This window comes from Ornithorhynchus anatinus, chromosome 18 (genome assembly GCF_004115215.2).
Source record: "Ornithorhynchus anatinus isolate Pmale09 chromosome 18, mOrnAna1.pri.v4, whole genome shotgun sequence".
NCBI lineage: Eukaryota > Metazoa > Chordata > Mammalia > Monotremata > Ornithorhynchidae > Ornithorhynchus > Ornithorhynchus anatinus.
Window position 1 is genome coordinate 28679424 of NC_041745.1, and position 15712 is coordinate 28695135.

Below are 15712 nucleotides of genomic sequence, written 5' to 3' on the forward strand. Positions count from 1 at the left end.
AGTAAGCACTTAAATACCGCAATCACCACTTTTATTATTATTCTGCACAAGAGATGGTTAGAAGGAGACAGAGGGGGCAGTGAGAAAGTCCATTAAAGTGAACAGAAGGCTGTTAGCAGCCCAAGGAGTAATAGGAATCACTATCTTGCCTTCTGTTCCCCTGTAACACCCTATCTCCCACCACGTCCCACTCTTCAAAACCACGGGGCGGGTTTCATAGCAGCTTCCTTTGCCCCATGCGATGCCATGTTCCTTAGGCCCCAGATCACTTCTAACACCAACAGGACTGTTTCACTGACAACTCTCCCTCTCGGTCTAGAAACTGAAGATCAGTTACTTGCATGAGGTCAGCACAAAAACATACCTCATCAAAACTAAGATAACTAGGACCTGCACAAAAGAGCTGAATCCACATTCCAAAGGTTAAAAAGCTTAATCTGGGATACAGAGGCAAGCAAAATTTGGTCCTTTCCCTTTGATCTGACACAAAAATAGCAGCCTTCGAACACATCGATAGATCGGGATGCAGCATGGTCTAGTGGAAACAGCACAGGACTAGAAGTCGGAGGACCTGGGTTCTAATCCTGGCTCTGTCGAGTCCCTTCAGTGCCGTGACAGAGCAAGTCACGTGACTTCTCTGTGCCTCAGTTCCCTCATCTGCAAAATGGGGATTCAAAAACTGCCCTTCTTCCTATTTAGACTGAGTCCCAAATGAGACCTGATTATCTTGTACACACCCCAGTTGTCAGTAGAGTGCTTGACACGTGGTAAGTACTTAAATACCACAATTATTATTATATCTCTCAATTGTTAAAATTTCACAGAAATAGAGACAATTTGTGTGAAGAGATTATATATTCCTTCTAATCCAGCAGGGATGGAAAACTAAAAAAGCATAAAATCAGTAATTACCAAAGGGCATGATTCTGATTAGAAAAGTGTCACAAAGGAGAAAAGGGTGCCATCGCTGCTTTTCCCCAACAGAATGAGCCATAATAAAAACGTTACTGTCATTTTTTCCTGGGATGAGGAACTATTAGCTTGAAAAGTGCCACGAAGCCAGAAAAATAGAGAATAAGTGGCAACATTAAAAAGGAACACCTCAACAGAACCTTAGCAATAAATATGGATTTACTAATGCTAAAAATCCAAACAGCCTATCCTAACATAGCATTTGAAGTACACTGCCTTCCTACACCGGAACAGACAATCCTCTGAATTAGTCAAAACTTTTACCATGGACGAAAGCCTTGAAAAAGTTTGAAACGTGCATCAGTTGACCAAGAAAGCCCTTCAGAATTTTGTCAAAATAATGAAAGGCACCTAAAGAGCCAAGAGGCGGGATGGGGAAAGCTGGGTTGGCAAAACGTCCCAAGAAGATCTTGAGATGGCTTTTCAGATGGATCACATGTCTCGCTGGTAGCAGACAAAAGTTGGGCTGTCCGTATGCTTCTATATCCACATCACCGATTTTTCGATAAATTTCAAAGTTGCGATTGTAAGAGCTCAGTCAGTGTACAGGAAGTTGAACCCAAAAGGGGTTTCTTGAGCCCAGTGTGAGGGAGAAGAGAAGGCTTCTGCACTGCTCTGATGCTTCCTTCGCACAGGCACTTTTGTCTCTGTCTCTGTGGTGTCAGCAAATATGACGCCCACGTCAGCCACCCGCAACCCGACAAAAGAGCCACAGAGCCACCGGGCAGCCACAGGGCAATGGGGAGCCTGCTTGTTCCTTCTCTGCTGGTGTCCACCACCAGAACCCCGAGAAAACCCAATATTGGGGTGGTGAAAGCCCACTGCCTCACTCGAACTAGGCTGGGACCAGATCAAATCTAAACCCAGGACAACACTAGGCTCTAGCTAAACTTACCAAAGGCAACTTGGGTCACAAGGCCCTTAGGAGGCAGAAACGCCCTACTTGTAAGCGGTGACCTGAAACCTATTCACTTGCCATCATTTGTCCATGTGGTCAATAGTACACAGTTCACAGTACTAAAAGGCTACTTAGAGGCCTATGCAAAAGCATGGTCAAAACAAGGGGACAAAATCTTAGACAACAGAATAATTACTAGCTTTGAGAGATGACAGGGACAAGAATTTCTTCCAAAAAAGGCAGGCCCAGTGGTTTGTTTTTTGTTTTTAAATGGTATTTATTAAGCCCTTACTCTGTGCCAGAGTGAGTGCTAAGCACTGGGGTAGACACAAGCTAATAAGGTTGGACACAGTCCCTGTCCCACATAAGACACACAGTCTTGATTCCCATTTTACAGATGCGGTCACTGAGGTCCAGAGAAGTGAAGTACTTGCCCAAGTCACACAGCAGACAAGTGACAACGCCAGGATTAAAGGCCAGGTCCTTCTGGCTCCCAGGCCCGGGCTCTATCCGCTAAGCTGTGCAACTTCTCTTGTACTTTTGTGGAATACTGTGATAAGCACCTGGGAGAGTTTACGGTTCAACAGAATAGGTGGGCATGACTTGCCCAAAAGGACCTAACAGATTAGGATGGGAGGCAGACACGGCCCCGTCTTCAGTGTCTCCGGTCTCTAATCAGTACGGCACTCTGCTGTTCCACATGGGGTCTCTAACCTGTCACCTGCATATATTACCCCCTTCAAAACCCTTCGATGGTTAGCCCTTCCTCTCCAAAATAAGGAGAAACCCCACCATATTATCTTTAAGGTCCTCCATCAGCTCTGTCCCTCTTACTTTTATTCTTACTCTTAAGAAGCCGCCTGGCTTAGTGGAAAGAGCCCGGGCTTGGGAGTCAGACGACATGGCTTCTAATCCCGGCTCTGCCATACGTCTGCTGGGTGACCTTGAGCAAGTCACTTAACTTCTCTGTGACTCAGTTACCTCATCTGTAAAATGGGGATTAAAAGTGTGAGCCCCACATGGGACAACCTGATTACCTTGTATTTACTCCTGTGCTTAGAACACTGCTTGGCACATAATAAGCACTTAACAAATACCTAATTATTATTATTGAGCTCTGAAGTAGAAATAAGAGAAGCAAAGTGGCCTAGTGGATATAGCCCGGGCCTGGGAGACAGAAGGGCCTGGGTTTTGATCCTGCCTCCGCCACTTGTCTGCTGTATGACCCTGGGCAAGTCACTTCAGTTCTCTGGGCCTCAGCTACCTCATCTCTAAAGTGGGAATTAAGATTGTGTGCCCTATATGGGACAGGAACTATGTCCAATCTGATTAACTTGTATCTACCCCAGCATTTAGTACAGTGCCTGGCACATAGTAAGCGCTTAACAAAAACCAGAATTATTACTGTTAATTCAAGATCATCCAGTCAGACACAGTCCCTGCTCCTCACTGGGTTCCCACCCTAAGGAAGAGGGAGAGAGACTAAGTATTGAACCTCCATTTTCTCTTTCCCACCACTCTGGTGGGGAAGAGCATCCACAGTGAGACACCTCCACCAAAAACTCACGAAGATCGGCAGCTACTTAAGAAATGCTGTGGTTACAGTTGTGCCTTACAATGTGAGTCACAGAGAAACCTGAAATTCTGCTCCTTTAGCTACAGCACCCTACTGATATTTTTATTTTGTGCATTTGTCCTTACCTGGTATGCTGCTTTTATATTTTCTGGTTTCACCTCTCCCTATGTTTCTGTTGCCAGTCTTCTCCTCCCCTTTACATTCTTAGCTCATGAGCCCTTCTGGGCCAGGAACTGTGTCTAATTCTCATCACTGACTACTCTGCCGGCACTGAGTATGCCTGTAAATGCTATACGGTATAGAGTGATAAATGCGATTGCTATAACTACTCCTCACTGTCTCATTCTCCCCTCCCCTGCCTCTAGGCCCTGGATCACACCCCAACTTTTGCCTGAAATGCCCTTCCCTCTCAAAACCGTCAACCGATAGCATTTATTGGAGCCCTCTGTGTGTGGAACACTGCACGAAGCAGCCGATATCGCCACAAACCCAACTCCCCAAAAAAACTCAACCTCTGCGCCTCAACTAACACTGACAAACAAAGTTTACAATTTGAAGTCCCGGCTTTTGGTCTAACAACAACATGTTCATTCCTTCTGTTTGCACTTCCAGTGTGGTCGGCTATTTTTGCATTTTCACCAAAATACCTTAGAAAGGACTCACATTCATTTCCATTAGATCACTGCTAAGCTTCAATCTACAATTTCACTGAATGGCCAACTGTAAAAGATTCTAGAAATATGTGGGCGCTGGTATCCAGCCTGTGGCTACCGATACTGTCGACTGAAACATCAGCAGAAATCATTCTTTTCCATTTCTGCCCAGCAACGTTACTGCTGCATTAATGTGAACTGGGAATACGAGCGAGGGTGAAAACAACTGGTCGCTTTCATTTAAAAATAAGCACTTAAATGCACATCCCTACTTATCTGGTAACACACACCTGAAAGAACATGTGGTCACCTTTTGGTTCGTCTTTATATAAAATGCCACAGTAGATATAAACATCACCGTCCTCCTGGCTGATTGGACGGACAGAAGGAATGCGTGCAGCGGACCACCCCCAACCTCCAATGCCCAAGAGGGGGTTCACTGGAAGGAAAACCTGAAGACTAGAGTGCAAGGACTCAAAGCAGACATCTGGAGAGAGAAGACTTTTCCCTGCCTCAGGGAGGAATGCCTCATCTCCTCGGGAGTGAGTGGCAGGTAACCCACCCAAGAGACCTGATTGGAGCGGGAAGAAAACAGAAAGGAGACAGGAGTTCAAGGCCCAAAAGGGACAGAGTAGTGAAGACTCTACTGAATGAGGAAAAGGATGTGAAAACCAAGAGTGACAGGCCATAGTCAACGGGGAGATAAGTGATGGGGAGAATCTGAGGAAGTGAAACGGGTAAATAAAAAAATTACAAAGCATGATGGCATGGAAAAACTAATCAGTGACACCAGCAGATCTAGAAATAGAAAAATTTGGCTAGTAGAAAGCAAAAATCACCCTATCGGGCTCCATTTTACAGATGAGATTACCAAGGCACAGAGAAGTGAAGTGACTTGTTCAAGGTCACACTGCAGACAAGTGGTAGAGCCGGGATTAGAACCCAGGGGTCTGACTCCCAGGCCCACACTCTTTCCATTAGGCCACATTGCTTTGCAGAATTCCTTGAAACATAAAAACTGCACGTTTGGGTTTTTTTACTGGTATTTGTTAAGTGCTTACTAATGGGCCAGCCGATGAATTAAGCACTGGGGTAGATAAAAGCTAATCAGGTAGGACATAATCCATGTCTCTCGGGGGGCTCACAGTCTTAGTCCCCATTTTACGAATGAAGTGACTAACGCTCAGAGAAGTGAAGCGGCACAGAGAAGTGGCTTGCCCGTGGTCACACAGCAGACACGTGGCAGAGCCGGGATTAGAACGCAGGTTCTTTCGACTCCCAGGCCCGTGCTCTATCCACTAGACCACGCTGCGTTTAACCATTTGAGCCTGGAATTATGATTTCTGTTGACAGGCTTGTTAGAGCACACACACACACACACACAGTAATTCCATCAAATGTCTCTTCGCAAATGTTTTGTATGGTCGATAGGGAGCATTCCTACAATATTCGTCTAACTGGATGTGTTATTGGAACAATCAGCTGCACGTTGGCCAAGGCGCATGCTCTAGAAAGCAAGTTTTCCTTACCTCGAGGTTTCTCAAAAATGTACCCCCTTCTCTACAAAAAATCACTAATTGTGTTAAGGTACTCTTCAGTCTTGGTAAGGTTAAACCACGCAACTTGACCGAAGTGGCCACGAGGGCTAGGTTACGGATATGTCTGACTCTTCCGCTAGCCTGCAAATCTTTGGCTCAATGGGAGGCAGTGGTCAAAAACGCTAAATGAAATTCTGGAATTAGCAAGAATATCAAAAATAAAATAGAGAATATTCCCTTCTACTATATCGTGCTTTGTGGCTTTGGCCAGTTAAGGAATTGGGCGGTCTTCATCAAGCAACACAAACCTGTTTGAATGCAGCACACTGTACAGTCAGACAGACTGGCATGGGCACAGGCCGCAACAGGTGAGTATTATAGTGAGAATTTTCCTTAAACTTGTAATTTAGCAAGAATGCAAATTACACATTAGAGGAGAACTCTGGGTGCTCCCTTCTCCCCCATGTAAAGTCTGGAATGCCTAATATAGTACAGGTCACCATACTTGAGAAAAATAAGAGCTGGCGATACTATATAGTGCTTACCAGGCCATTAAGACTTTGCAGTTTGGAGAGATGATATAAGTGACAGAATTATTCATTGTTCGCTGGGATAGTTACCCAGTCATGAGATTGGAAACAGCCCTTGTTCTAAAAGGGGCTCATCATCTATCTTACCCCCATTTTACAGACAAGGACACTGAGGTCCAGAGAGGTTAGATGATCTACCCAAGGTGACAGAGCAGGTCCGTGGCCAAATTGGGGTCCGAACCTGGGTCTCCCGACTCCTGGTCCGTGTTCTATCCACAGGTGGCCCCGGTGACACGACAAATGTTTACAGATTCATAATACGTGGACAGGACAAACACTTAATTGTTGCTCCCTAGATTCCAAAATGTCAGGACGCCCTGGTACCGAATGAAGCATGGAAGTGGGAGGTTCAAAGCAAACAAAATGGAATGCTTCTGCCAACACAGGAGGGAAAACAGGTGGAATTCATTAGCCCAGGAAGTGGTGCAGACTAAAAATAATCTTAGGTTCGAGTGGTTTTTGAATAAATTAACAGATGCGATGTTTATTACTGTTTGCAAGAACCAAACGGTGAAGACCGAATGTCAATTCCAGACAAAAGGTCACTAGGAGGAAAAGTTGGGAATCTTAGGAGGATTTTTTTTTTAATGGTATTTGTTAAGCCTTTACTATGTGCCAGGCACAATACTAACCACTGGGACAGGTACAAGCTAGTCGGGCTGGACCCAGTCCATGTCCCACATGGGGTTCAGTCTTAATCCTCGTTTACAGATGAGGAAACTGGGGCAAAGAGAAGTTAAGTGACTTGCCCAAGGTCATACTGCAGCCAATTAGTGAAGGAGCTGGGATTAGAACCCAGGTCCTCTGACTCCCAGGCCCTTGCTCTTTCCACTAGGCCACGCTGCTTCTCATAAAGCAGTTTACCATGAAGTCAGGCTTAAGGAAGGAACGATTTCTTTCATGTGACTGCTGGAAACAGCACACTGAGCTGGACGGACCAATGGTCTGATACCGTACGGGCATTGCTTTTGTTCCTGTGGGCTGACAGGACTGCTTTACGATATTACTCGCTGGCAACCAATTTCTCTGCAGGGCATGGAAGTTTCCTATGCTGCTTCCAAACCTAAAACTTGAGCACTCCTATAGCTCAGATTTTTTTTGACTTTTACCACTCATTCTACAAGCTAAATGTCCACCGAGTTAATGAATCCCTCATACCCGGGAGAGTTGCTTTCGCAGAAAATAAACAGTTCTAGAATGGAAAGCTCAAAGACAGAAATAGAAAATGAACAGATGTACATATGAGAGTAAAAAAATACACTTACTATACCTTAGGAGGGTTGAATGGATATGTTTCTGGTATTTTTATCTCTAGCTGATATCTTCCTCCTAAAATGGAAAAGATTAAGGTTATCATTTTTGAGGCCCACGGTTGTTTTTAAATACAAATTCTGTTTTGTAACACCAGCTTATAAATGTTAACAAAATCCAAAAGGGACACAGCGTCTAATTAACCTAGTTACTCTCTGGAAAGGAAGCACTTTGAAAGAAGCATTAACCATTTTCGAACCACAAGGCAGGCTAGATTTTTTTCACCCACTGCTGTCTGTAGAATGCCATACTTTTGAAACAACCTAAAAGTCACCCTCGTGCTCTCAAAAGGGCTCCTGTACCGCTCCCAAAGAGCCTGCATTTCTGCAAAGGAGACTGAGAGGAGAATGGTCACATGGCTCTTATTTTAAGCGCGCCTTGAGCATGCAGATTAAAACCTGGTCCCAAACAAGGCCGACGACTGGGGCTGATAGATGCCTGCGGGAGTTTTCCCCTAATGGGTGTTTTCAGTTCACGATTTCGGATAGACTGAATCAGACAGCAGAACGCAACGTGGGGTGAAAGGGAACAGGGTGTCAGTCAAAGCTTAAGTACTACAAATAGCCGTGACACAGGGTTGGTCAAGTACACAATTTTTCCGATTACAGGAGGAATGACAACAGAACTATCTGTGACAGTGGGAGGCAGAAGATAACACTTAGCTCTAAGAACATCACATTATGAACCAGAATCGACCTCCTCCACATTAGACTTCTTAGAAAACTTAAAACACGCGAGTCCCACTGACGTTTGCTACATGGCACCCCCCGCTCTTGCAGGGAAACGGAACAGAAAAAAAAATCACAGCGGAAGGGGGCACAAAATAGGTCTGCTGAAGAAACAAGAATTGACTTTAAATAAACATGTATTGTCCAATAAGAATGAGATGAAAATCCTCAAACTGAAGTCTACCACTGTACTTGTTTAGTTGGTTCCATAAGCTGAGGTCTAAGTTCACAACGCTCCTTAAAATTCAACCGCGTATGTCTCAGGATCAATGGAGTAAATTCAGCCCAATCTCAGGGGCTGAAGAGAAAACAATTTCTCCTTCCAGAAAGCCAAGGCTGAACTACACAACTCTAAACGTGATCTTAACAGAAGCAATCCTGCAAATGCTAAAGGTAGCCCGTGGCTGGCTTTTTGAGCTCCCGAGGAAAGAAAACACAAGAATCCATCCATCGATATTCAGAGAACGCACAGGCGCCAATCCCACTATACGGAGAATGAGGGTCCCAGCTGCAGGAGAACCCAGGGGCAGGAGGGTAGACAGTGAGTGCAGTCCACCTCCTAAAACCCAGCGCCTGCCAGATCAACCCTGGTGCCAAGAGTTCAAGGCAGGGCAGACCTAGACTGCTACAAAGTCAAACCCTGCTGGATTGTCATCACCTCTTTGGACTAGAGGAAGGAAAACAAGGGTACAGAGAAGGGAGAAAAGGAGGTTTGGGGTTGTGAATAACTATGGTATGGTCAAATCGGGATTCCAGAACTCTTCAGGAGGGATGCTAGGCGGATTTGGGGTAGTCCCTGAGTTGCTGGGACCACAACTCCAAAAAGGCCATTGAACTACAGGACATGTGCGGTAAGGTCCCTGAGACGTGACTGAGAAGCCGCGTGGCCTAGTGGAAAGAGCAAAGGCCAGGGAGTCACAGGACCCAGGTTCTAATCCCAGATCCACCACTTATCTGCAGCGGGACCTTGGGCAAAACGTTTAACTTCTCTGGGCCTCGGTAATCCCATCTGTAGAACGGGGAGTAAGACTGTCAACCCCATGTGGGACATGGATTGTGTCCAATCTGATTAGCTTCTATCTACCCCAACGTTTGATACTGTGCCTGGCACACAGTAAGCGCTTAACAAATAGCATTCTTTTTTTAAAAAGTGACCTTAGGCTCATAACCCCATATTCATGAGTTGAGCCCAGAGACTGAGTGAAGCTCTATGACCTCCATTTTTATTTTTTGGATAGCAGTTGTTCAAACATTTACTACATGCCAAGCACTGTACTAAGCACTGGGGTAGATGTAAGGCAATCAGGTTGAACACAATCCCTATCCCACATGGAGCTTATGGTCTAGTAGAAAGGGGGAGGACTTAAATTCCTATTTTACAGATGAGGTAACAGGCACAGAAAAATGAAGTACTTGCCCAGCCACAGAGCCATTAAGCGGCGTAACCAGGATTAGAACCCAGGTCCTCTGGCTCCCAGGCCTTTGCTCTTTCCCATAGATGATAAATTTTACACACATTTTACACCCACTTAGACTGTGATCCCCACTTGTGGGAGAGAGAGTGTCTGACCTAATTAACTGGTATCTATCACAGGGCTTAGCTTAGAACAGTGCCTGACACAAAGTAAGCACATCATCATCATCATATCAACAACTGGGTAGAAGAAGAAGAGAAAAAAGCACTTTAGTGCCTTTCCTTCAGGCTCCCTGGTGACCCTGTTAGTCTCTCTACTACTTATTCCTGATGCCCTTAAGAGTCCAAGGGGCTACCGTGATAGAAGAAAAGCAATGGAGGACAGCTGGAGGGGCAACTTTGGGGACATGGAGAAATTATGCAAGATCAGAATAATAATCAGCTTAATTTTTAGATGGTTACTCTAAAATCCCTGGCTTTTTTATGATTTGTGATAAAGAAATACATCATTGGTGATTCCCAGTTATGTTCCGCCAAAATCTTTTAATATCAGATTACATTCCAGTCAACAGTGCAAAGGAATGAATCACATTAGATATTAAGTGAAACCTGGGGGCTCTGGAACAGGCCAAGTTCGGCCTGAGGGCAATCCACCTATCAATCAACCAACAGCATTTCTTGAGCACTTACTGGGTGCAGAGCACTAAGTGCTTAGGAGATTGCACCCCAACAGGGTTGGAAGACACATTCCCTGCCCACAACAAAGTTAGTCTTGAGGGGGAGGCAGACATTAATATAAACTGATCGCTCAATTGCATTGAGCCCTTACTGTGTGCAAATCACCATGCTAAGCACTTGGGAGAGTAAAATACAACAGAGTTGGCAGAGATGTTCCCTTCCCACAGTGAGCTTACACTCTAGAGGGGGAGGCAGACATTAAAATAACTCATAGACATAACTCATGGAAATGTTTTTAAGTGCTGTGGGACTGAGGGAAGGGGGAATGTAAAGGTGATACAGAAGAGAATGTGAGAAGAGGAAAGGACAGCTTAGTCGGGGAAGGTCTCTTGGTGGAGATGTACTTTTTAATAAGGCTCTGAGGTTGGGGGGAGCTATTGTCTGCTGGATTTTGAAAGGGAAGCCGTTCCAGGCCAAAGGCAGGACATGGGCAAGAGGTCGGCAGCGAGACAGAGGAGAATGGGGGTGCAGCAAATAGGTTGCTTTAGATGAGTGAGGTGTCCAGGCTGGGTTGTAGTAAGAAAGGAGTGAGGTAAGGTAGGAAGAAGCAAAGTAATTGAGAGCTTTTAATTGCTTTTTGTACAGATATGAGCATAAGTGCTGTGGGTCTGAGAGTGGGGTGGATATCAAGTGCTCCACGGGTAGATAGAAGTGCAGGGCAGAATGACTATTTCTACAGATGGGGTAGAATGATATGCCTTCCCCAACTGCCTGAAGGCCTAAAAGCTATAATAAACGGGTAATTCAGTAGATTTCCCCAATGACTCACCCAGAAATATTGCTAGTTATGTTCTGCTATAAAGTAATCCAGCCCAGTATTCTGACTCCCGGATTGGCAACAAGATGCTTAGAGGAACAGTGTGATGACTGCTCTCTGGACAGCGATGGGATCCCTACCACACCTAGCTTCCTCTTTCCTTCCTAGTAGCCCACTATGAATAGCTCATCCATTAAATTAGCCAAACCTCTGCTAAGGCTAATGATATTTGTGCCCTTATATTCAACGTGTTTACCATCTGCCACGTGAAGAAGCGTTTCCCTGGGTTTACTGTGAACCGCCCACGCCCCACGTCTCCCCTTGTCACGGTATGTAGAATTAAAATGAGTCCACTTACTCCACGTGAGAAACATACAGGTGACCCAAAGGGTTAGTCAGGTTACTTTGTTCTGGGGTGAGGTGGAGAGAGAGCAAGAGAAGACGGCAAATGGCTCTCTCCACTATCACAGCCCTCCTAAATTCCCACCTCCTCCAATGAGCCTTCCCTGACTCACTTCCCAGCCCCCCGAGCTGTAGAGCCCTTCAGCCGACTCTAGTATTTAGGGACTTATTTACACCAACTCTCAGGCTATTCAATGGTACGAATGTATTCAATGGTCATTTATTTTGACACCTGCCAATATTTTCAGACGTGTCTCCTGAACGAGAGTGTAGGCTCCTTATGGTCAGGATAGACGTCGCTTAACTCTGTAGTTCCAAGGCATGTAGTACAATCGAATAACAACTGGGGTATTTGTTAAGCGTTCGCCGCCTGCCGAACGCTATACTAAACGCCGAGGTAGATACGAGATAATCAGGGCAGAGACCATCTCAGAAGGAGGGGCTGAAGCCCCATTCACAAATGAAGAAACTGAAGTCCGGCGAAATTAAGCATATGGTCACACAGCAGTCAAGTGGCAGTCAAAATTAGAACCCAGGTCCTCTGACTCCTAAGCCTGAGCTCTTGCCACCAGACCACATCGTTACTGGGTGTTTTACTGCATTGAGTTGGCACACAAATATTACTCCCGTTGCTGCTGCTGCTGCTGCTGAAGAGGAATTTGGTTGCTGATTATCAAGTCACACACTTCTCGCAATTTAAAACATCACGGAAGAGCATTTTCAGGAAGGTTACAGGGGAAAGAGAGCATCAAACCAAAAAAAGGTTTTGCTTAAATATTTAATAAGAGCACCAAAATGCTACGATAGCTGTAGGAAGTCCACAGGACTTAATAATGCAGCAATTTCCCCAGGCATAGAGTTTCAGAACCGTGACCGATATTTTTCAACCCAACTAGAAGGGGAATTCGATCTGCATGTCCTTAAAATATGTGAACTATCCTGAGTTTGTGCCAATACTTTCTCCTCTCACTCTTTTACCTAGTATATACTTGGCAATGTGTGGTTGCTCGTCTCCCCCATTAGAAGCAGTCCTTCAAGGGACTGTGCTTTTATCCTGAAGGTTCCCCTCAAGTGCACAGTACAAAGTTCTGCACCCCAAACAGATTGGGAGGTAGTGGGATGTTTCTAAAGGTGAGAAAACAGTTGTGGGGAGGGGGTGAGGGTGGATAGAGGAAGGAGAAAGCAAACTAGGAGGTTGTGTCAAGGAACGGGATTTCAGAGGTCATGAGGTTAGAAACTGTCCTGAGGGCATGAAGTGGGGGGCCGATTTGTGGCCATGTGGTGAATGGGAGAGGTGGGCAGAGCGCAAGACAGATGACGACAATTTTGATCAATTAATCCTTCGATGATATTTATTGAGCATTTACTCGGTGCAGAGTACGGTGGCGAGTGTGGGAGTCCAATGCGGTCAGTAGGCATGATCTCTGCCCTCCAGGAAGGAGAGAGAGACACTAAAAGAAATTACAAAAACGTGGTGGCAGGGACTCAAGTGCATCCTTAAAACAGCAGGTAGACACAGGTCAGGAACGGGAGAAATTAGTCAGGGAATAGTAGTTATTGAGTGCCCACTGCATGCAGAGTACTGTACTGAGCACTTGGAAGCATACAAGAGAGTTGGCGGACCTGAGTTCTGCCTTCAAGGAGTTAGTCTAGCGGAGGAGATCGGCAACTAACGAGGTGAGGGGGGATCTCTGGGGGTGCTCACACCTGGCAGTTTTGATTCTGTCCATGTGTAGTCAGCACGGGTAATCGGGGTGAGAGAGGAAGGAGGGTGAAGCAGGGAAAGGGGGTGGGGCCTCAGGAGAGAGTTAATGGTCTGGAATAATCGATGGAGACGAGGGATACGGGAGTCGATGAGGGAGACGTACTGTTACTCTGCCCAAGAGAGGGCAGCATTATAAAAAATATGAACTTGAAATGGTCAGTACTGGCCCGCTGCCTGGATTTCCTCCAACAGGCACTCACTAATTAATTCCCCTTTCTGATCAGGTCAGTCACCTTTAGTTGTCAAGTGTATTCCACCTGAACTATTCAATCATTTACTTTCATTTTTATCACTTTTTGTCCATTCGCTTACTCTTTTGCCTTTCGTACTTGGCTACATGTCTGCTTGCTTCCCCCATTAGAATAAAAATTGAATTCAGGGCCCAGGTTTTTATTTTCCCAAGCTTTCAGTTGGGTACCTTACACTTTGGTAGGCTGCTGATGGCTAAGCACTCCATAAGGAATACTCTCAATTCCCAGAAGCTGGCCTCACTAAGACAAGATCTGACGATGAATCTCCAGGTGCATCAATACCAGATAGGAGACTGGTCCATTTTAACTGCCCCAAGATCTTAAGCTTATATTCTGCATATAATAGGAGTTCAATAAATACTACTGATTATGGTTTTATCCAGTGGGAAGATAACCCAGCTGGGATTGTGCAAGGGGGGATGTGGAAGGAGAGGCTTCAGTAAACCTCAAACATTTATTACGCCTTCACAACATGCAACACACTGCACAACACGCTAAGAGTGCATGGTAAGGGGTTCCTGGACCCCAGAGGGCTCACAATCTGCAGAGAGGATAGATATAGACACAGTGAGGAGGTCAACAGGAACAACAAAACCATGGGCTAAAGCCAGCCATCCCAAAGAAGGAGGGCTAAAAACCTTAGCGGGTAGTTACTGGCCTGGGGAATGCTTTCCGACTCATCTCTCTGCCGAACAAGGGCCGACAGGACCATCTGCAGACGGGTGGCCGCTTCCTTCCCAGCCTTCTAAATGTCAGAGGCTTCCATCCACCCTCTGCTCTTGCCAGAAGTGGGGTCGGGCAGGAGAGAGAAAGGACATCCTCCAGCTACTGGGCCCCTCTGTGAAATTCAATAGCTCAAAAGCTCCGAGGAGAATGCTAATGAATCTTACTAATCTGGATCTTCTGAAGCTCCTCCATAGGGCTGAAGGGAGGACCCCCTCTCCCTCCCCACCAACCCACCCACCCACTGGTCCTCCCTAGCCCAGAGCTGTAGAGAGCTGGGATCAATGTAGTCTCCAGGCAGACCCCTGGAGAGCACGCTGTGCAACTGGGCGCATGCCAGTCCCCCCAAAATCTCCAATCAATGTTTTTTTTTAATTTAAGTGCTTATTACCTGTCAAATATCATTCTAAGCGATGGGGTTAATCAGTTCCGCATGGGGCTGAGAGTCTAATTAGGTGGGAGAACAGGAACTCCCATTTTACAGTGAAGCGACTTGCCTAAGACCACACAGCAGAGATGGGATTAGAACCCAGGTCCTTCTGACTCTCAGGCCCATGTTCTCTCCAACTGACCAAGATATTACTCCAGTGCTTTTATTGAGCGCTTCCTGAATACAGAGCACTGTACTAAATGCTTGGGAGAGTACAATGTAACAGATCTGGGATACGATTGGGGGAGGATAGAAATACGATTAAATGAATGAATTTGGGAGACATAACCCACCATGTTCAGGTAGTTTTAAAGCCCCTCCTCCCCAGAGTCCTCATGCACCTCTCTCATGTGAGGCTAGGATAAGGCTTAGAAGCAAGGACAGTGACATAAGAACTTCTAGTGCCTTCCAGCTGTTCTCCCACCACTAGCTCCTGGAATTATGTCCCGATCTGAGGAGAACACTGTGGCCTAGTGGAAAGAGCCCTGGCCTGGGAATCAGAAGACCCAAATTCTAATCCCAGCTCAGCCACTTGTCTGCTTTGTAACCATGGGGCAGGTCAGTTCCCTCATTTCTAAAACAGGGATTAAGACTGTGAGCTCCTTGAGGTACCTGGACTGTGTCTAATCTTGATTACCTTGTATCTACACCAGCTCTTAGTACAGTGCCGGGCACAGAATAAGAGTTTAACAAAATCCATAAAAAAGAAGAAAATTCACCTTCAGGGACCATTTCCCACGAAATCACTGCTCTTCTGGAAGTGTGACTCACTCTGCTTTTAAGCTCCTGTTTTGCCTTGGGCTGGAAGGACCAGGGATGGGTCAAGTCCAGCCTCTCCCCAACCCCCCCGCCCCCCGAAAAAATCCTCTCAATCCAAAAAGTACATCTAAAACTCTCTAGAAATCAAGTTGGGGATTACAGGTAATGACAGTCAGTCAGTGTCAACGCAAGTTTTTATTTAGTGCA

General features: G+C 45.8%; 1 protein-coding gene across 5 annotated transcripts in view; it reads right to left on the reverse strand.

The window, feature by feature from the left end:
* The window catches only part of UBE2K (ubiquitin conjugating enzyme E2 K), a 68817-nt gene that overhangs the window by 17107 nt on the left and 35998 nt on the right, over window positions 1-15712 (reverse strand). For all 5 annotated transcript variants that reach the window (XR_003766071.1, XR_003766070.1, XM_029083081.2 and 2 more), the window contains one exon: window positions 7498-7556. Coding sequence is in view for 1 of the 5 variants with exons in the window: in XM_029083081.2 (XP_028938914.1) it covers window positions 7498-7556 (59 nt within the window). In the remaining 4 variants the exon portion in view is untranslated. The remainder of the gene's footprint in view (window positions 1-7497; window positions 7557-15712) is intronic.